The sequence below is a fragment of the Protopterus annectens genome, chromosome 2.part1 (genome assembly GCF_019279795.1).
Source record: "Protopterus annectens isolate FY-2018-M chromosome 2.part1, PAN1.0, whole genome shotgun sequence".
Classification (NCBI taxonomy): Eukaryota; Metazoa; Chordata; order Ceratodontiformes; family Protopteridae; genus Protopterus; species Protopterus annectens.
This window is the reverse complement of record NC_056729.1, coordinates 777,541,465-777,564,026: the sequence shown is the minus strand read 5'-3', so window position 1 is coordinate 777,564,026 and position 22,562 is coordinate 777,541,465. Positions and strand designations below refer to the sequence as shown.

General features: G+C 41.1%; 1 protein-coding gene across 1 annotated transcript in view; it reads right to left on the bottom strand.

Annotated features, from left to right (window-relative positions):
• Nucleotides 1–22,562, bottom strand: part of CEP135 (centrosomal protein 135) — a 2,183,066-nt gene that overhangs the window by 1,306,683 nt on the left and 853,821 nt on the right. The window contains 1 exon segment of the mRNA XM_044062480.1: nt 13,667–13,692. Coding sequence (XP_043918415.1) covers nt 13,667–13,692 — 26 coding nt within the window.

Here is a 22,562-nt window from a genome sequence, read left to right as displayed (position 1 = left end):
TTAGGTTCTAACCAAATTCTGTAAGTCACAGTATAACACAGCAACTATTACATTTGTAATATTTTGTAAACAACTTACAATATCTCAGCAACCACTCAAGTTATACACATACTGCCAGCAGCATTTTGTTCAAATGAGAGCTTTCATCCGAGGTTAAGCAGTACTGTCTGCATTACTTGGTGGTGAGATATTTAGAAAGGCATTAAATTTACATCTATATAAATATTATATGAACTATTTATTTCTTTATTCGCACTAGACAGAGGTCAGTTATCAATACAATTGTGCCTGCCATTGTAAAAGCTTTAAGATTAAATTTTTTAATACCTTGTATGTAGCATGGATTTGGAATTATTGATGCAAATAATATTTCATGTCTACAGGTGCCAGTAGGATGTAACTGCAGAAGCACATGGAGAGGTCACTCAGCTGTAATCAATTAAACTCTTATGCTACAGAACATGGCATAGATACATATGCAATACTAAAAAAAAACCATGTATAAGGGAGTACTTGGATAATATACGCATGAGTTTAGAAAGATGGCTGTTAATTGTTTTTTGATAACACCAGAGTACTAAAACTTTTAGCACAACTTAGGCAACAGAAAGTAGAAATGGTTGTTGGCAAACTTAAGGAGCATATAACAAGAAAAATAACCAGAGACTTTGTAGAGCTACTAGAGATATTTTGAAAATTTTATGAAAAACTGTATAAAGCAGAGAAGTGGGAAAATCAAGAAAAAGCACAAATGGAAATATTTATGGAAGACTTATATATGCCAAGGTTAGAGGTAGATGAGGCTTAACAACTAACAATTAAGACAGGAGAAGATGAGTTAAAATGGTGATGTATAACCAATCTACAGGAAAGTCACCAGGAACAAATGGTATTCCAGTGGAAGTTAGGAGGGAAGAAAGTGATAAATCAAGAAGGTTTTGTTTAAACAGTTTTTTACAAGAAAGGGAGGAACTAACATCTTGGAAAAAAACTGTGGTGGCTGTAATACCTAACGATGGTAAAGGCCCATCTGATCCAATTTCATTTAGGCTCATCTCAATTCTAAACCATAATTATAAAATGTTTACATATATAATGGCTATAAGAATGGCAAAGGTTATGCCAAAGCTAACAGATATGGACCAGTGTGGTTTTGTGCAGGGGAGGCAAACATCTGACAGCATTAATGGAAAACAACGATCCAGACGGAAGCAGAATGTAAGAAAATACCACTTTTATTGGTAGGTTTTGATGCAGAGAAAACATTTGACATAGTAAGAAGGGATTTTATGAGTACGACAATAAAGTATTTGCATTTCCTGATGCAACAAGATTAATTATAAGGACATATGAGGGATCAAAGGCAAAAATCAAAGTGGGAGAGTTCCTCTCTGTTAAGTTGTGTCTGAACAGAGGAACCAGGAAGGGTGTTATTTGCTTTATATTTAGAACCACTGGCAAAGAAAATAAGTGACTCAGAAATGCAAGGATATAATTGGTATGTTGTTCAAAAGTTAGCCTAATTTTCAGATATTATTCTGTACATGATTGAACCAGAAAAAGGACATCTCAGTGATGGGGAATATTCTGAGACAGTTCCAGCTTTTTTTTTTTTTTTTTGAGGTGGGTATATAAAATTAAAGAAAAACAAAGGTTATAGCTATAAATTATGCGCCCGCACATGATTTGGTCCAACAATACCCATATGTCTGGGGACAAAGGATGTACTTAGGGCTATGAATTAAAAAGTTAAAAAAATTGAGAAAGTGGAAGCTACTGCCTATGGATATGGATAGCAAGATACAAGCAGTAAAACTATTTTTAGCCCCTTTAGCTTTATATACAGGTAAGGCATATTTTTATCAACCAGAGGAGAAGTTGTGGACAGCAATTAATTGCGTTGAAGCATATTATTTGGGAGGGGAAGAGGGCAAGAGACACGTGGGATTTGTTGATCCTCCCAACAGAACAAGGATTACCGGATTAAAAAGGATTTTCAATCTACACAGTTAAGGATCTTATAAATATAGCATAAGTAAAAAGCTACAATTCAAAGTGGAAACAGATGATGAAATGGGGAAGGGAAAATAAGCAAAGAAAGGAATTTTGGACACAGATCCTTAAGGAGGATAAGTCATACCAAATATTATATTCATAAATTAGAAGAAAGTGTACCGAGAACTATGCCAACACAGGAACGGAGAAAGGAGAGTCTGTCAATTAGGATGACTGCAATTAAGTGCACAAAGAACAGACAACAAGAATGCAATAGAATCTATTGGAGGAAGCTGGCAAAGGAACCAAGGTTGTGTGAACAAATAAGGTATTAGAATGGAAGAGGTCAAGAACACATTTGGATTGCAGGCTGCGGATTGCTTTCCTTATCAGGGATTGCTATCAGAATATAGACAAAGAGAAAGGGATAGGGGGGATCCTAAATGAAATGCCTGCACTGGTTGAGTTTTTAACTGAATCTAGAACAAAAGCTGCTGTTAAAAAAGGGATAATTAGTGGGGCATATAAAATACTGCACAAGAATGATACGAACAAATCAGAAGAGGTCAGAAAAGATTGTGAAAGGGGATTAGATATGCAATTCACAAAGAAACAATGGGACAATGTGCGTAGGGCTCCCAAATATGCAACAAAGTCTAGAAGATTCAAGATTTTTGCCTGGAAGTGTTTGCATAGCTACTTTTATACCCCAAGCAGATTCCAAAGAAATTTTCCTCAGGTAGATGGCAAATGTTTGAAGGTGTGATAGGGAAGAATGAGGTCACTGGAAATGTATGTTTTGGGATTGTAATAAATTGGCAGACTTTTGAAAAATACCTACAGTTACTCTGTCAGCAATACTGGTTGAGCAAATGAGTGTAACTAATGGAATGTTTTTTTGAGATGGGATACAGGATCTGAATTGCCTACACATATAGCAAGTCCTTGTTAAGTTTAATTCTGGCGGCTCCCAAAAACAATTATTAGAAAATGGAAATCAAAATGGAAATGAAAATCTAAACCAACTATATATGAATTACTGAATACTGTAACAGAGATACAACAGATAGTGGGATCTTTGGAAAAGGGTAGGAGTAAATCATATAGAAAAATGGAAATTGTGGTAACAATACATGCAGAAAAACGTTTTGGAGGAGGAATAAAGTTTAAGAGAATGTAGGAACTGAATAATTTATATAATGCCAATTAGATTATATATCCCATATATTGTTATACATCCCATAATGTTTGTAAATGTGAACTTGTTAATATGATTTTATTACTTTTATATAGCTGTAAAGTCTGTGTATATCCCAAGCGATAATTCAATAAAGGTGTTAAAAAAACACAGAAAATATTTTTCATCTTCATGGATTAACATCTTTTTAACAATCATTCACTCCAACATTACATAATTTGTTCAGTTCTTGCCCTCCCTTAAACCTCACTCTATGCTTATCACTCAAGCATGTATTGTACCAACAAATTCCATTTCCATTTAGTTTCCTCCTTTACTTTTCTAAAGATCCCATTTCCATTTTTAGTCTGCTTTACAACATTCAGCATTTCAGTTTGTTTTGACTCTGATTTCAATTTTCTAATAATGTGTTTTTTTTTTGTTAGCCTACACTAGCATTATAATATAATAGAATATATTATATTATTATTATATAAAAAAAATTCCTTCGGTACAAAAATTTGGTCCACCAACATTTCTGAGAGTTCTTTAAAGGGATTTTTTTTTAAATCTTCCAACTCATTAAATTCCAGAAAAAGCTGCTGTCTACCAGGACAAATTATGTGAAGTAAGCTTGGGTAAAAATACCTAAGCAAATGCCCTAAGCAAAGATCCCAAACCTTTTGGACTTTACAGTATACTTGGAAGCCATGCAGATGGCCTCCCAACATTATTTTGTATATTGTCTTTTCAATCTCTCCTTCCTGTGTTCAGTTCTTATAGTCATCATGCCATATTTTACATGTCCTACAATTTTCCATTTTCTTAACAGCAAATTCTGATCCCAACTCAATTAAAAACTCTACCAGAGCTGGTCTTCAGTTAGCACTTCCCTACCCTTTCTCTTTACCTATACTCCATTATCACTCCCTCTTAGGGAAGTCAGTCTCTAAGCTGCAGACCAAATGATTACTTGGCCCCATCCCACTCTACTACCTTTGGTAGACTTGGACTTATGTCTATATTTGAGTTGTTCTGTGTTGGTATTGGAAGCCGGTAAGGCACTATTTTGAGATAAGTATGATACAGTATGATTGTGGCTAGGAGGAAAAAGAGGAGGGTAAAGAAAATGTTCATTAAAATCAATGTATCGTTAATTTCCTTTTTTTTTTTTTTTTATATATAGAGGATGGGTTGTAGTGAATTGGATACAACTTGGTGAGAGTGTCGAGAAAGGGTATGACTATAAATAAAGAAGTGTGGGTATGAGTAGAGTGGTTAGCGGAGGAGGCACCCTTGGAAAGGATGAAAGAGTGGTTAGGTTCTATAAATTTAGCATAAGTGGAGTGGGTGGGAATGGTGGTAGAGTGAGGGGGCAGGACAAGTCAGGTGTCTATGGTGCCAGGAAAAAAATAGTGAGGGAGCATGTTCCAGCACTGTGGTGAGTGAGTGAGTGACCTTCTAACACTAGTGTCTTCTGCATTTTAATACACGGCAACTATTTTAAGGGGCCACCCTAGGATAAACTACTACACTAACGAAAACACACAGTGAATATGGATATCGATTTTACTTCTGATCCCCTTTGGCTTTCCAGGCACTACCTGTAAAGCTCATCAATAAGGCAGATAGTCTGTTAAAGGGGAAAGACACTGAGTGCTTAAACACACAATGCTTGCAATCCAACTGTTTGAGGGCCGCCCTAATGGAGCACTCACCATTAGGAATACAACTTATTAACACAGAAGACTGTGTAGTCAGACAAGATACATTAATGATTGTAGATGCCATTACACTTGCTGTGTTACACTTGGAAGTACACTTTGAATTTTTCCAGATGCTGTATGTCCTTCAGTGTATTTTTAATTGACTTGGCATTAAATAGGAGAGCTGAGATAAGACATCAGTGGACAGGAACTATATCTGGGTCGGTGACACTAACACCCAAGATACCTCTGTAAGGTATGACTTCCTATTCAAATAAACTTAGCACTTGAGTGGTACAATATGAGCCTAACCACCACATGACCATCCAGATCGGGGCAACTGTGAAAGGAAAATGTCAAGACGCCAGCCATATTATACCTCATCACACCCAAATGCCTACAAATGACATACAGAGGGACTAAGGAGAAGTGCCAAAGCGATATCCCTAAGATTACACTGCCTCATATTAAGTATAATCAACAGTTCAATTGGCCCACTTAACACACAAGACATTACTAAATACTAGGTATGTGAAATAAAATAATTTTCCCAAAATAATTTAAATAACTATCCCACAGCACTAGATGCCACATGTTGTTGTTTGTCTTTCGGCTTTTCCCGGTAAGAGGTCGCCACAGCGGAACTCCGGTCCGCTAATGATTGGAAGTAGATTTTTACGAAATGCCGAGGTGCCAGCTCGACGCCCAACCTTCAACGAAGGCACGTCCATTTACGCACGCATGTCTTTCGAATGCTACCCAACCACGGAGAGGACATGCATACTCCACACAGAAGGCACTCCCAAGCCCAGCCGAGAATTGAACGGGAGAACCTCTTGCTTTGAGGTAACAACGCTACTGCCGTACCACCATGGCTTTTAGCACTAGATGCCACATATAACACAGTAATAATGATGTTAAAGCAAATGCTGATCCACAGCAAGGTTAAATTCCTAGAAAGTGAAAATTTAGTTTAAAATGTATGCATGTATGTATTTATTCATCCTTTGTTGACCAGAGTACCCGAGGTGGTATTCATATCATCTAAGGGGAAATTTGGCCAGGGTACAATATACATATAAAAAGAAGCTAAGATCAATCTCGGGTGATACTAAGCCTCAAATTTTAAATGCCAGAATGAACCTACAAATGACAACCAGTTCACCAAGAGTCCACTACAGCAGGATTACAGGAGCTCATGAGAGTTATGCATCAGAGAAAACACTAGCTGCTGACAAAAGATCCACAGGTGCAAACAATCCAAAAGATCCAGTGCATATACAAATTCCTCCAAAAGTATAATCAAATCAGACACACTCTGGTTAGCAAACTACAAATTTAAAAAATATGCAAGCAAGCCTTTTGATATCTATATTAATGCGTGCCCAATATATGCAACACAACTGAAGTAATGCAAAACCTGAGCCAATTTTCACCTAGGTATAAAAGTTTTCAGAGGGCAACCAAGCCACAGGATTGGTAGTGATTTTCAACAGCCACCAAAAATGCTCTCATTGGTCTCAGCTTTACATTTTCATGTACTGTTCCAAGATGTACCAGAATGAAGCCAGATGACAATTAGAGCCCATGCTGACTAATTTACAGTTATTTACAACTCTGCAATACAGGGAATGCCACAGTCCAGCAAAATCAAGTCAACCATTCAGCTCCTTAGGTTCTCCTGCAAAGTTTCACCCTCTGATTTTCACTTCAAACAAATGCAATTTAGCCAAATCAAAATAAAAAGAATATAAGGTCTAAATAACATTTCCTAAATGGATCGCTTGAAAGCTCAGTCACTTTATCAGATATTCTACAAGCTGCTAAGAGGTGACCTGGGGCTGGCATACAAAGCATTCTCCAATCCATTACGGATGGATTTACTGCACAACAGCAAGTCAAATGGTATCAAAAATACTCCGTCTAGGGATCTAAACCTCTTCTGCAACAAAAGAATGGTTTGGAGGGGCAGTTATATTTTGCAGGTGATACAGCTGCATTAGGGATAATACATAGTTATTGCCCATGGGATGGGTAAGATAAATCTAGAACCAAATGGTATAGGTCATTTTGTGTACAAAAAGGGAAACTGGCTAGAATTAAAATGGCCAGCAAGAGCAGCTAGCCTAGTACTTATTTATGAACCTACAAAAAAATAACAAATTTGTATTACAATTCTAGCTTCAGTAATGGAAACCACCAAGACACAGCTCACCCAGACATCTTCCTCAAAGTCCCACTCAGCAAAACTGTAGCAACGCCACTAGCTCAAATGGTATAAAGTGATAAAGTCCAGATTACATTTCAGTTGGACTGTGTTTGATTATTGACTCAGGCACCTGCTACTGTCAGGGAAAAAAGGAATGCAATGGTTAAACCATGGTGAGATACTAAGGGCATGTAACTGGGAATACCTATCAGGACGGAATGTCAAGTGGAGACTGGCGATCACATGATGGTTGTCTACAAGAGTGGCAGAGCCATTTTATTTTATATGAGCAGAGCCTTGTGTATATATCATGATGCCCCACTGCACACCAGCTATTCAGATGTTTCAATCATGAAGAGGAGGTTAGGGTCTATAACAAAAAAATCCCTGCTGGCTACCTTAACAACCTCTCCTAGCTGGCTCTTGTGAAGGTGGAACAAATGGGCCAGTTGCCTGAAAAGGGCTAATGTATGACAGGTATACATGTGTGGCAGAGAGCTAGCAACACAACAGCAAACAGCAGAAGCACCAGATCCAAGTTCACACTGTTCTGATTTTCTTCATAGTCAACATAAGCCAAAACACACTGGCAATTCCAAAACTTTAGGGCTCCTTCAATAGGATACAATTTATAGATTCATAGGTAGGTGCTAGGCTGTCGGCCCAAGGGCCTAAGTAAGCCTAGCCAACAAGGTTCCCTGGCTTACGCCAGCCAAGAAAGTTAATTTCTTGTGCCCCTGTAGAGCAGCGCCACAGAAGTGATCCCCGGGGTGTATTTCCTATTTCCCATCTACTCATCAAGATTTTTCTTGAAGAGTGCTAATGAGGAACTTTGCTTAACATAGATGGGTAGCTTGTTCAAGAGTATAGGAAGTCTCTGGGACACGAATCTACCCCTCCAGCATGTCCTGTTTATTGTAGTGACAAGGTATAGGTCCCTAGAGCGTGTAGCTCGGAGGGATTGCGATTTCCTTAGGTGTAGCATATCCAACAGCTCTGGGTTTAACATAGCTTTATATGTTAGCCAGAGATCTCCTGGGAGTAGGCAATATGCTATAGAGTAAAACTGAAGTTTGAGACGGTCAGTGTAGGGCATCTGTTTGAGGCCAGTAATCCTCTTTCTGAGGTACTTCTGTGGCCCTTCCAGCTGCTGCAGATGCCTTGTGAGGTACATTCCAAAAGGGGCGTTGTACTCTATAATGGGTCTGAGTGCCGAGTAGATTGGAACAATGACCTCTCTTTTCCTGGATGAGAACCCTTTTGTGTTGAGGTGTGCCACATAGAAGGGTTTCCTGACTACTGTGGCAATGTGATTATCAAAGGAGAGACTACTGTCTACCTGGGTCCCAAGGTCTCTTAACACACATTTGGCATTAAGTAGACTGCCGTTTATGTGGTAGCTCATGGGTGCAGAGTTTTTACTAAAGCGGATAACGATGCACTTTTTGGCATTGAGCTTGGGGCCATGCCTCTGACACCAAGCATGTGTCTCAGCAAGGCCCTTCTGTAGGATGTCCACATCATTTGGGGACTCTACTATGGTTCCTAGTTTGTAGGCATCTGCAAACTCCATTAGCCAGAGGCTTTCTGTGTTGGCCTGTACTTCAGAAAAGTAGATACCAAACAGGAGAGGTTCCAGGATTGAACCCGGTGTTACTTCAATTGTCACTGGTTTAAAGTCAGATTTGGAGTCTGCAACTTTTGCAGTGTGGGTTCTGTCAATGAGCCAGTTGGCAACCCATCTTGTGAAGTAAGGATTTATACCTAGTTTAGTAAGTTCCAGAATGGGGGATGGTGTCAAAACCCTTGGCGATGTCAAGATAGGCTGTGTGAACCACCTTACCCTCATCTACACCTTTGGTGACTGCCTCAAAGAAGTCGATCAGGTTCAGAAGGCATGACCTGCCTTTCACAAACCTGAACTGGGAGGGGTCCAGAGTTTGGAGGTTACCAATGTTTTATTAGTTCCATGATGATACATTCCATGGCCTTGCAGCCCAGGCTCGTCAAGCTAATAGGGCGATAGTTCCCAGGATCAGTTGTGGCTCCCTCCTTTGGGGAGTGGGATAACTGTTGCTGTGCGCCTTTCAGTGGGCACAAAGCCTGACATGAGACTATGATTGAACGTGGTCCTTAGGTGGGGAGCCAGTACGTTCTGAAGTTCATGTAAAACGCAGCCTGGGATGAGGTTTGGTCCCATGGATGCTGTGTTTTTGGTTTTAGAGAGTGCACCTTTTACCTGCATAGATGTGATTACAGGGACTCTGCATTCTTCCTGTATAGATATGGACTCTAAGGGGTGAGAGGGGGGTAAGGTTAGCACTGAACCTATCTGCCAGGATGTTGGCAATATTAGTTGTTTCTGTAATTTTCGTGCCGTTGTGCTGTAACTCAGAGCAGATCCGGGTGTTGTCACTGAGATTCTTGACATAGCTATAGAATGCTTTGAGGTTGCCCTTAGAATCAGTGGTGATGTTATTTTCATAGCTCGCTTTGGAGGATCTTATAAGGGATCTCAGCTTCTTACTGAGGCTGACCAGGGAGCTCCTCCACTCATGGGATTTTACTCTCTTTTGCAACCGTTTCTTCCTTCATTTGTAGAGTTTGTTTATGGTCAAGGACCACCAGATTGGCTTCCTTTTTTTGGAGGATAGCATCTTGGTTCTGTTTGGGATAGCACAATCCATGCAGTCGTGTAAGTGCTTATAGAGTGCATTTGTGTAGGATTCAGCAGTCGTAACTGTATTGCCCATCTGCATGGGTGTCATGAGGTTCGCCAATTCTGTCTTAAGATTCATGAAGTTGGCTTTGGAGAAATTTTTTACCATGGTTTCCTTAATGGTTGGTGGGGGCGGGATGCGGATATCTAGGGTGAATAGCTTATGGTCAGATCTGTCCAATGAGGAGTTGATTTCAGGTGTGGAACGCCGATCACTCATGTTGGTAATGACTAGGTCTAGGATATTGTTGCCCCTGGTGTGGGTGTGGATAAGTTGATCCAGGGCATTGGAATTTATGAATTCCAGAAAGCATTGAGTGAAGGAGTTGGTACATGAGTAGTTTTCCCAGTTAATGATGGGGTAGTTGAAATCGCCCATTATTAGGGTGTTTGGTTGAACCCTAATATTTTCCAGTACATCAAGGAAAGAGGAGTGGAAATCCTGAGGCATGGTGGGGGATCTGTAGCAAGCTACAATTTAGATTGCAGTTTTGCCCAGAGTTAGTTGCACTTGGATAAACTCGGACTCATTATGCTGCGCAAATAGCCTGGAAATGTGGATATCCTTTAATGAATATGGACACACCTCTGCATTTGGTGATGTGACCCAGGTTAGATGGCCGAAAAGTGTAGAATGAGTTATAGCGTGGTAATGCAGGGGTATTCTCTAGAGCCTTGAACCAGGTCTCAGTCACTGCAGAGTTCTGATGTTCTCCATTTTAAGGAGTGCCTCGAGTGAGTGCATTTTGAGATTTAGACTTCTAGCATTGAGTAGCATTAACCTCAGTTTTTTCTTGCCTGTTCCTGTTACGGTAGTAATTTGTCATTTGAACCTTGCCTAAAAAAGGCACTATAGGGGCGGCAAGAGCCTTACATAGTATCCGGAATCCCAGGGGCGACAGGTGCAGGCCACCTCTGGCAAAGCATCGTGTCTGTCGACCATGTCGTCTCAGGCAGACAGATACTGGATCCCCTTAGAATGACACCAGAAGCTTAGCCAATTGATGAAGTCAATCATTTTGTCCTTGCACTGCGGTATCATTCTGGGCGATGGCAGGATGCTACTCAAGGCTAGGGTCACACCTGCCTGGGCTACAAGATCGGAGAGCTCTTCCATGTCTCTTTTCATGTAGTCCAGGGAGGTACGTCTCAGGTCATTCACACCAACATGGACAATGACAGGGTCATATTTGTACTTGTTGTGGAGTGCCCTGAGTGCAATGGTTATGTGGCGGATCCTGGCACCTGACAGGCAGCTGACAGTAACCTTCTCCTTGTTTAGCCTGGTGAGTGGGACATCAGTGTGCCTGACTATAGAGTCACCTATGACTAGTGTGTTGGGTACATTGGTTTGCCTTATGGGCTGTGATTTATTGGCACACTGAGTCTGTGGGCTGTGTCTCATTTGGGTTGTGTTGGGGGGTGGAGGTTGCTTGGGTCGCTGCTTTGGAGGTCTCTGTTGCTTGAGCAGATTATTACTGAAAGCCTCTGCGAATTTTTTTGTTCCTGTGTGTGGATTTTGGTGGTGTAGGTTTAGTGGGACTATGTGATGACTGTGGTGTGGTGCAAGTGTTTACCTTCTCCTCTTGACTGTCAAAATTTCAGTCTTGGTTGGAGAGAGCTTCACCTCCAGTTTGGCTAGTAAAGTGCATTTCTCCCAGGTTGTGGTGTTGGGTGGTAGGAGGAGAGGGTTGTCTGCGTGCATGAGGCAATTGCTAAAGTGCCTCAAGATGCCCAGATTCATCAGACAGACAGGAGAGAACACTGGGAGCTGACCCCTTGGACATACCTGAATAAAAAACTAATTTCCTCTAGACAAGTGAGAAAAGTGAGTAAAAGAGCTGTTTTTCTCTAAGCAAGTGAGGAAAGTAAGTACAAAAACTGTTTTCCTCTAGGCAAAGAGGAAGGTAGAGTGCTGTTGTAATTTGTAGCTTATTTAGTGCTAACAACAAGTTCTGAACAAGTGCTGAGCACGAATAAGCAAATTCAAGTGCTAAAACTAAAAATCTGTACCTGGATCTTGTGGTAGATAGGCTACCTAGTGCTTACCAATTCCACTGATAAGCTAGAAGGCTTCCCTCCAACACAGAAAGGCTTGGGGGGCTCAGAAGCTTACAAACAGTCCTGGATACATTAAATCTGTATCTGGACTAGACCAGTTACAGGAAAGGTGGGAAACAAGCACAAACACAGGCTTTTAAACCAGAAAGTTGAAAAAGATGGAAAAACTGCCCCAACGGCCAATAAACTACAATTTCTGGGCCAGAAACCACTCTTGTGGTAGATAGGCTATCTAGTGCTTACCACTCCCACTGATAAGCTAGAAGGCTTCCCTCCAACACAGAAAGACTTGGGGGGCTCAGATGCTTACAAGCAGTCCTGGATACAGCAAACCTGTATATGGACTAGACTAGTTACAGGAAAGGTGGTAAACAAGCGCAAACGCTGGCTTTTAAAACAGAAAGTTGAAAGAGATGGAAAAACTGCCCAAACGGCCAATAAACTACAATTTCTAGGCTAGAAACCACTCTTGTGGTAGATAGGCTACCTAGTGCTTACCACTCCCACTGATAAGCTAGAAGGCTTCCCTCCAACACAGAAAGGCTTCGAGGGCTCAGAAGCTTACAAACAGTCCTTGTTACAGCAAATCTGTATCTGGACTAAACTATTTATAGGAAAGGCAGGAAACAAGCTTAGAAATTTTTTTTGGAAAGTGGAAGGGGAGAAAGGAGAAACAGAAGATAATTCAAAATTAAGGACCTAAGTAGCTTGCCCTTCACAAATGTTCTCTCTTTATTAGGTAGAATGAGCTAATGACACTAGACTGGAATAGAGCTGGGGTAGAGCTGAACAGATGGGACTGGTAGGAGTGTCTGAAGTCAAAATATGATCTCACTGTACTCGGTTGAGTGAGCCAATGAGATAGACTGAGGAGGAGTGTTCAAACACACATTTACAGGAGGGGCGGGCAAGTCCAAAGCCACCAAGATTAACGCCAGAACAAACAAAAAGAACAGGGAGGGTGGGCAGGAAGCTAAGTGCAGAGACAGAGAGCGACCACAGTATTCTATGAAACAATTAAATAGAAAAATAAATAACTAGAGAGAGACACAGACCAATGAAACAAATACACAGAAAAATAAAATAAAATGCAGTACAATCGTTAACGCTGCAAGTTTGTACTTAACTCAGCTAGTAATGCAGTTGATTGTAGGTATGTAGTAGAAGGCAAACAACTCAGATATTGAGCAGTAATAAATTCAAAGATATATGACTAACACTTACAAATACAGAGAAACCCTCTAGGCTAAGAGTTTAACACTGAATATCAACGAAGTGAAACACAATAGCCCCCACTAACTGCAGAGACAGAGAGAGACCACAGTATTCTATGAAACAATTAAACAGAAAAATAAATAACTAGAGAGAGAGACAGACCAATGAAACAATTAAATAGATAGAAAAAAAAACTACTGTTTATCAACAGAGTTATCAATATCAAGGATGGTGACCCTACATAGTGAGGCAAATTAGAGCAGGAAGAGAGAGACACACCTAACAGCTAAATAAAATGTATAAAAAATTATAGAAAATTTGCATTTTGCAATTTTACAATAAAAACAACAAAAATTCTCAAGTCAACTGGCAGCCAACTGTCACCACATGTTCCCCATAAGAACAACACTTTAACCATTATCCTCAACCTTGAACTGCTACTTAACATAAAATGGGGTACACTGCATTCTCTGTGGTGACCGCTCAATCTCAAGGGTGACCCAGTGACAGCATATCTCAACCAGACAGGACACCCAAGTTCTCAGTTTCAGGACAAGAGTAGGACTTCAGTTCAGAGAGTCCACTACATTTTCTTTCAGAATGTTAACAGCTGAAAGGTAGATGTCGCACATGCCGCAAGAAGGATGAGAAATTAACTTACTTTGTAACAGGTACGAGTATGTACCACTCTGCTTGTTTACATACCACAAAAACAGACAGGTTGTTTGAGCTGAACAAGACAGGCTGCTTTATCAGTTCACATTCCAAAGATTTCAGGGCAAGAAACATAAGAAAAGATAATCCACACTGAGATTGCTGCAAATTTCACCCTACTACAAAGCCTGGTGACAAGGGTCTCAGAACAAAACAATGGTAAAAGCATACTACAGAATATGGGGTATATATCTAATGAGCTAGCTATAGATGAATCTGCATCTCATCTAATACTTTTGCTTTCTAGAGTTTTTGTTCTCAATAAAGTTGTCATGAAGATTTTAGCCTCATTTACTTACCAACTAACCACCACATGGTATCAGATGTTTAGAAATGTTTGCAAAACTGAAAAAGACATGACTGTAAGAATGTTTGAGGCTACATACCTCATAACACAGTTCCTTGACCAAAAAGGGCTTGAACTTGACGGCCCGAATACATAATTACTTGAGACAAATGCGTTCTTAGCTGTATTGGTCTCAAACAAATAAGCAAAACCCAGAAATAAAGGCGTATTCTGCAATGGAGAAAGAGTACCCATACAGAAAACTTATGCACTTCACCATAATATTCCATCTGTGTTGTCCATTTTCATTCTTTCTCGACTGATGGGCTTGGATTCGACTCAGCTGCTTCTACCTAATCCTCAGATCCAAAACTCTTGAGCTCCTCGCTTTACCCATAATGCCCCACCAACCTAACATACATCAGATTGAGTTAATTACCCCTAGATATAAAGGGAGCACCATCTTAAAGAAGTTAAAAACAGAAAGAAAAAGGAAACTGGAACTCAAACAGGGAACAAAGGGTCCTCAGAAAACATTTAGTTCTTTCCAGAAACAAAAGAATGGGGGTAGGTGGGCAGGAAGTTGAGGAAGAATGAAAATGGACAACATAGATGGAACATTATGGCGAGTACATAACTTTATCTGATGATGTCCTTTTCATTCATTCAACAGATGGGACAGAGTCCCCAGCTACTCGAATCTTGGGTGGCCCTCATGGAAGAATATTCCAGAATACTGAGGAGCCAAAGGCAGCTCTGTTCCTGGAAACCAAATCCAATTTGCAACGAGCAATAAAAGTGTGAGCATTAGCCCAAGTTGCAAGCCCTTGGAAGCCCTTGACCATAAGGCTGAAGAGACCACCACAGACCTCACAAAATGAGCTCTAAGAAGCTTAGGCAAGAATAATCCTCTTTCTGTACAGACAAAGGAGATACAAACAGTTAACCATCTGGCCAGTGAAACTTTGAAAACAGGCTTGAGCAATTTGTTAGGAGAAAAAGAGACAAACTGGTCAGTCTTCATGAAATCCTTGGTTCTATGGAAAAAAAGCAGAGCTGTGTATAGGCATCTAAAAGAATATGAACTTTCCCTTATTTGAAAAGTTTGGAAATAAAACTGGAAGTTTAATGTTGGATTCAGAAGCTGTCTTAGGCAAAAAAGATGGGTTGGTCTGAAAGGACATCCAGTCTTTGTGAAAAAAAAAAAACAGGTATGGTGGTTTGGAAGAGAGAGCCTGGAGTTGTTCATGTACTCATCTAGTTGATGTGATAGTGACCAGAAAAATGGTTTTCCAAGATAAAAATGTTATACCTGCCTTGGCTGGTGGTTCAATGCTAGTTTGGGTGAGGGCCTAAAGCTCAATGGTTAAATCCCAAGGAGGAGTAGAATACTTTAACTGAGATTTTAGTAAAAAGGACCCTTTGAGAAAGGCTTTACATAATTTAGAAGACGCTAAGGTAAAGTTATTTTCACCCAAGTGGAAGTTGGAAATGGCAGCCAAATGGACCCTAATAGTAGAAAAGCTGTCCCTTTCACCGAAAAGTGAGCTAAAAATTCAAGTATAGATGGTACAAGTGCAGAAAGGGGGTCCAGATTCCTGCTAAGGGCACAGAATACAAATCTCTTCCATTTACTTTTGTAAATCCTTATAGTAGAGGCTTTTTGAGAAGATAAAATATGACCAGAGAGGATAGCCTGGGCTGTCTATCAATCAATGGATTTGTAGAACCCATGCGGTCAGTTTGAGGGCTGTTATGTCTGGATGAGCCATCTCTGTTGGGTGAGACAGGAGGTCAGGAGTTGGATCCAGTATGCAGGGCGAATATAGAAGTTGCGGTCAGAAGAAGGGAAACCAAATCTGATGAGGCCAGAAGGGTGTAATGACGATAACGGTGCTCTTCAACCAGAATGTCTGTAGAAATTTGGGGATGAGATATCTCTCAGTGACCCCCCCCATTAAAGGGATCATGGCAAAGAACCTGCTTCACTTGTTGTTAAGGGGAGATACAAATAGGCCGTAGCATGGTTGGCCTCATCGACTGATAATTCTCTCAGCTGCTTTTACATTGAGAGACCACTAATGAGGCATCAGAATGCACCTGCTTAGTTTGTCCGCAGTTGTGTTTTCTTGGGATGTGCTTTGCTATTAAACAGTGACCGGAAGAAATCAGCCATTGCTACACTCTCATTGCTTCTCAATAAAGAGGATAAGACTTGGTTCCTCCCTGCTTGTTGATGTACTAGAGCACTGACGCATTCCACCTGAACAGCAATTGTCCCAGACAGCAGAACATCTTGAAAGGCCTGCAACTCTAGAACTACTCTCATTTCCAGAACATTGATATGTATCTTGGCTTCTTCAGGGGACCATATACCTTGGACTGTCCTTTCCAAGTCATGTCCCCCACCCCATTTGGGAGGCAGCCATGGTCACTGTGGACAGGGTGAAACAAATGGATGGTCTCTGGAGATTCCTTTCGAATTAATCCATCAAAGAAGGTACCTTTTACATGCTAGTTGATCTTGACTGGAGCAGTTAGAGGATGCTGAAGAATGGACCATTTTGCTGACAGGGTCTGTTGAAGTATTCGCATGTGAAACCTGGCCAGAGAAACAATGGTGATAGCAGCTGCCATGTATCCCAAGGCTTATAAATTTAGTCATGCTGGAAAAGAAGACTTTTGTATTACTTTCCTGACCTGGGATCTTGGTGTCTGGATTCCAGCAGAAGGAAGACAGGCTATCAGACTGACTGTCCAAACGAGCACCTATGAACTCCAGACTGTGTGTAGGTATGAGCTGAAATTTGTTGTAATTGACTGCTGCCTAGGTAGATGCACAACTGTAAAAAGTAGTCTTTTGAGTATAGGAGTCTATGCCTGGTTGGGGCAGTTAGGAGCCAGTCTAAGTATGGAAACACTCGGAATCCGTACAGTCTCAAGTTAGCCACTACCACTGTCATGGAATTTGGTGAACACCCTAGCGGCTGTGGTGGGACCAAAGGGAAGTGCTCTGAACTGGTAATAACTGGCCCCCAGCCGGAAGCGCAGATATCTTCTGGAGCACCTGTTCCATTTTGATGTGCTAGCATGCATCCTGAAGATATGTCAAGCACATCCACTTGCCCTTTCACAGCACAGACAAAAATGGACTGAACTGGGACCATCTAGAACCTTGAATATTGCATGAACTGATTTAGTTTGCTGATATGCAGAATTGTTCTCAAATCCTGTCTTTCTGGCACCAAGAAGAATCTTAAGTTGGTCCCAGATCCCCTCTGGTCTGGGGAGACCTTCTGGATGGCTTTTTTAGCAGCTTTTCTATTTCTAGTGCTGTTGCTTCTCTCTAATTGGGTGGAACAATGGCGATTCTTTTAATTTGTGTGTCAGGGTTGGGAAAATGGTAGGATATCACCTCTGGATATAATTTTGTGCACCCAGGAATCTTTTAATATAGATAGCCAGGCTCTTTGGTGCAGAGACAAACCACCACCACTGCTTCAGAGTTGGGCCTCCCTTCAGGAGCACTGGTAGGGCTTATCTGAGAAGGAATCCCAGAAGCCCTGGTTTTGCAGGCCACCTCTGCATGGAAGTGGCGTCTTCCATTTGAGATCCCTCCCATGCCTCAGAGGGAATTATCTCCATGAGAGTCTTGAAAAGGACCCTGGGATTTGCAAAACTATATTCTTCTACCTCCCTGCAAATTCCTAGAGAAAGGAGTATAAAAACATATGCCATGGCACGCACAGTCCTTTGCTCTTGCTCACATTCGGAGTGTGTGTCCTTTACCTTGAGGCCAAAAAAGGAAGTTCCGTCAAAAGAAGCATTGATAAATGAAAACTTAAAGGGCTCTGCAAAAATTACATAGTCGCATCCAGGCAAGTCTCCTAAGGCCTGAAACAGCTGCCCATGAGGTACCTTCTGTTACATGGGAGATGAGCCTGAACTAGAAAGTGGTCAGTTAAAAGGAGTCATTATTTTGGTCCTTGGCAGACATGGGCCTGGAAAGAGATTTGGAAAGTTCTTTTGTACTCTTGTAAAATGTGCTGGATAATTCAGCAATTGTAGTGCATAGGTCACTGAAACATACACACTTAGCAAATCCATCCAAGGCCCTGGACTCTCTATTAGGGGGATGGACAGAAGATCTCTGTTCACAAGTTCTTTCTTTGGTGGCTGCCACCACAACCATGGCATTAATTGGGACACCCTTGCTCCAGTGTGCTTTACGAGGAGCTAAAATTTTATCAGGTGTTTAGGGATCGGCACCACAATATCTGGTGCCTCCACACCCAGTGAGAAGCAAGATCTAGGAGTTTGTCAGCCAGGGGAGTCGCCCAAGAAGTAGCTGGGCAGACCTGAAAGCCTCCAAAAACACATATTCCTCCTGGGAGGGGGGTATCAGAGGACCAACCACTTTTTTGTTTTAGGAGCTCAAGAAGGTGTCCAAAGTAGATGATTTCCGGTGGAGATATACCCTCCACCTTGACTGAAATCTGTCTCTTCCAAAAGGGATTCCCGAGAGAAATCTAGGTGTCTCCCTTTAAACATCCTCTTCCAATGGATCTCCTCAATGGGGTGATCTGGACAAGTATCTGAAGAGTTGAAGATGTCCTGAGGGACCAACTGCAGACTTGATTGGGCTGGCTATCCCAGTGGAATAGATGAATGAGGCTCAGAGAAAAGAACAGAGGAAAGTAAATTCTGATCTGAGGAGGGCAGGGATGTCCTTAACCTAGACAAGGAGAAGGCACTCTCCACAACCTCAAAAGCAGAGTGCCTGGGGGAACCTCACAAGCTCTCCACCCAAGGAAAGAGTTGGACCCGAGCTGTCCACCACTAGAGCCCTGAGGGGTAAAGATGGCTGCAATAGCTTTGGAGTCTATCCCCCCCCCCCATACAGCACTGACACTTCAGCTTGGAGAGTCTTCCAGCTTCGAAAGACTCAGGGCCAGGTGACTCAGGGAAATTACTGGAGTTGAAGAAGACTGTCTTTGGATCTAGTGAGGACACCCACATGGGTCTTAGATCCAAGGGCTCCAAAACAGTGGGTCAGATTGGAGAAGGAGAGACCAAGGGGAAGTGGACAAAGGTTGGCTCACTGATCCATTCAGAGTTGCCCCCGGGAGCACCCCCATCTGGATCTGAGCTCTGAGAAATTTTCTCATCATCCTATCCACATCAGCCTTTGGAAAAGCTTCTGGAAAACCTAAGAGAAGATGTGGACGATGGAAGTCTTGAAAGCCTGTGGGGGGATTCGTCTAAGAAAGGTGAAGGGAGCAGTGAAGGGACTGGACCTGGTAGGAAAAGAGATGTTTGAATCCCAGGTGATTTAGAAACGATCATATCCTAAGTGGTTGAATCCAATTTTTTAAACATCTTAGTTGGCAGCTCCAATGAAGGAGACAATGAGGATGTGCAATCTGGTGATCTCTACCATGAGTCTTTATCCTTGGAAGCTGAGCATGGCTTCCCCTTGTCCAGTTTTTTAGAGGGGGTTTGAGTCCCAGCTACTGAAGCAGATGAAGGGAGAAAGTCCTTCAACACTAGTTTGTTTCTTCGATTAGTAAGGGCTCTTGAATTGAACCCACAGCAAAGAGTGCAATCAGTGTCTAAATGAGCAGGTCCCAAGCAATATTCAAATTTCCTGTGGGCATACAGGTTAGGGATTTTATACCTACAGGTAAATGCAATTTTTAAAACCAGTAGGCTTATCAGCCATGCAGGAGCAAGTGCACAAAAAAGGAAAAAAGTTATTAATGTAAGAACTAACAAAAGCAATGTGTACATGTATGTGTGTGTACACACACACACACACATATATATATATATATATATATATATATATATATATAGGATGCGTCAATATGTTCGAAGTTTCACTACTTCGAACCCCACTTCACCGACTCCACTTGTTCGAAGTAGTGAAACTTCGAACATTAACTTTGGCAGTCACAATACAGAGCAGAATGGGAATATTCCCTTTTCCCCGCTGTAGTACGATCTCGGAGTTGGTATATTTAAGTAGGGGGGTTGGAGGTGCACCTGCAAAAACATGTTTTAGTGTTTTTTGTTTTTTTTTTGGGGTTGCCCGGGGAACTAGACTTCAGCGAAAGTGCACTTTCGCTGAAGTGTAGGGTCTACTGCTCTATTTCAAAGAAGTGTATTTTCGATGTAGAGCAGTAGACCCATATATATATATATATATATATATATATATATATATATATATATATATATATATATATTTTGTTTTTTGTTTTCCCTTTAATATGAAGAACAGAACTAACAACAATGGTGGTGTAAGGGATACTCTACCACTGAAGAAAATTTTTTTAAATAACATACCAACAAAGGCACTATGGAGAAGTACCGAGAAACATGGTAGCAGCTAAAAAGAAAAATCAGTTAGAGAAACTAGCAAGAAGGAAAGTGAGGAAGGTGAAAGTAAAATTAAGAGTAGGGATAAAGATTTTTTTTTTTTTTTTAAATGCCACTCAACTATTTTGAAAATAACTCCCAAAGCTCAAGAGCAATATGACCCGCATCTGAAGCTGAATGGTGGCAAATGAGATCTGACATATGTTAGGTTGATGAGGCATTATGGATAAAGGGAGGAACTCGAGAGTTTTGGATAGGAGGAGCAGGTAGAAGGAGCAGAGTAAGATCAGAGTCTCGGATCTAAACCCATAAGTTGAGGAATGAATGAAAAGGACGTCAGATGTTTTGATTTGCACCCACCTCTATACTTCATTATTTTTACTCTGAGATCAATACACCTAGGTGAAACAGTAATTGATGCAGGTAAAAAAGCTGCCTTGTCAGAAGCTGCAAGCTCTGAAACAAACAGTTTGAAAAAAGAAATTGCTCCTGTTTGGAGCAAGCAACAGCAGATAAACAAGTGCCTCCTCAAGCAATTAGGCTCGAGCAATTCTGACAGGAGCAATGCTGTCTCAGGAAAGGGAATATCAGCCATTTCAAGAGTTAGTGGGTTTTGAAGTACGCAGTATAGTACTCACTGGAATGGCCCAGAAGCAAACACCAGGAAATGTTTTGTTGCATGGAAACTTAGAAAAACATAGATATTTCAGATTACAAAACCCAGTTTGTTGGGGTTTCAAGATGGCTGCACACTGATCAACAAGCTGATTAGAGCTCTTCAAGTGTGAAGCTCAAAACTCCGAAATAAAAAGCTACTGGCTAGTAATTATGTTGCCTGGATACCATCAAATAAATTTGGAGAAAGTAAGAGAAAATCAAGCAGAAAAGAAGACGACAAAACTCTGGCTGGGAAGAATCTAGCAGCTGTATAGCAAAAAGTAGTTTAGGTTTCAACTTTAGTATAGGAGATGGCTTCCAGTAATTTACAGAAAAACAAATCAAATGCACTTACAGGTTTTTAAGATAAGTGAAGCACAAAGAAAATACTAAGTCTAATAACAAAAAGTTGGGAAAAACAGAAAAAAAACTTCAACTAGCTTTTCAGATAAGCTGATAAAAAGTACAGTTGTGTACACTTACCATAAAATTAGATGTTCCAGTGTATTCACTGTTGCAATAATCACATTTGGGTTATCTGCTTGAAGTAGCCCTCAGTCGGCCTGCTTATCCAAGTCTTGAGTCCTGCGTCGGTTGATGTCTCATCTTTCATAACGTCAGATAGTGTGTATATATATATATATATATATATATATATATATAAAATTGCTTCCTATTATGGGGGCTCCTGACATCTGGGGCATATATATACAAGGTTACACTTCCAACAAAAAAGCAAATATATACCCAAAAAGCTTTAAGCATAGTAAACAAGAACAGAGGTATAGCCAAAAGAAGTCAGGGGGCTGGAGGGAGGGTAACCAGGACTGCAACAGTGAATACACTCGAACATCAACATTTATGGTAAGTGCACACAACTGTACTATGTTCTTTGTGTTTCACTGTTGCAGTCATCACATTTGGGTAGATTCCCAAAGCTAAGGATGGGAGGATGAAATTAGATAGCATTAAGACTAGCTATAAGGCCCTGCAAGACTGCAGTGGCAAAGCCAGCTCTGGATTTAGAGAAAATTGGCAAATGGTAATGCTTGGTGAAAGTATGTACAGAACTCCAAGTAGCAGCTTCTAGGATGTCCCTGGTAGGGACACCTCTGAGAAAGGCTGTGGAGGTAGATGCAGCCCTGGTTGAATGTGGTCTTATCCCCTTGTAGGGTAGGTTTTCCATGGTGCTTATAGCAGAAATGAATGCAATGGCCTATCCATTTAGAAATGGTTTGTTTTGAAATGGCCCTCCCCTCTGCCCCTGCAGCAAATGCAACCAGCAGCTTATCAGATTTCCTGAGAGGTTTAGTCCTGTCCAAGGAAAATCTAAGTTGCCTGTGCACATCTAAGGAGTGCAGTAAACATTCCCCTTTGTTCTGTGGATTAGAAAAGAGGGTTGGCAAATGAATGGACTGATTAAGAGCCACACTGGATGCCAC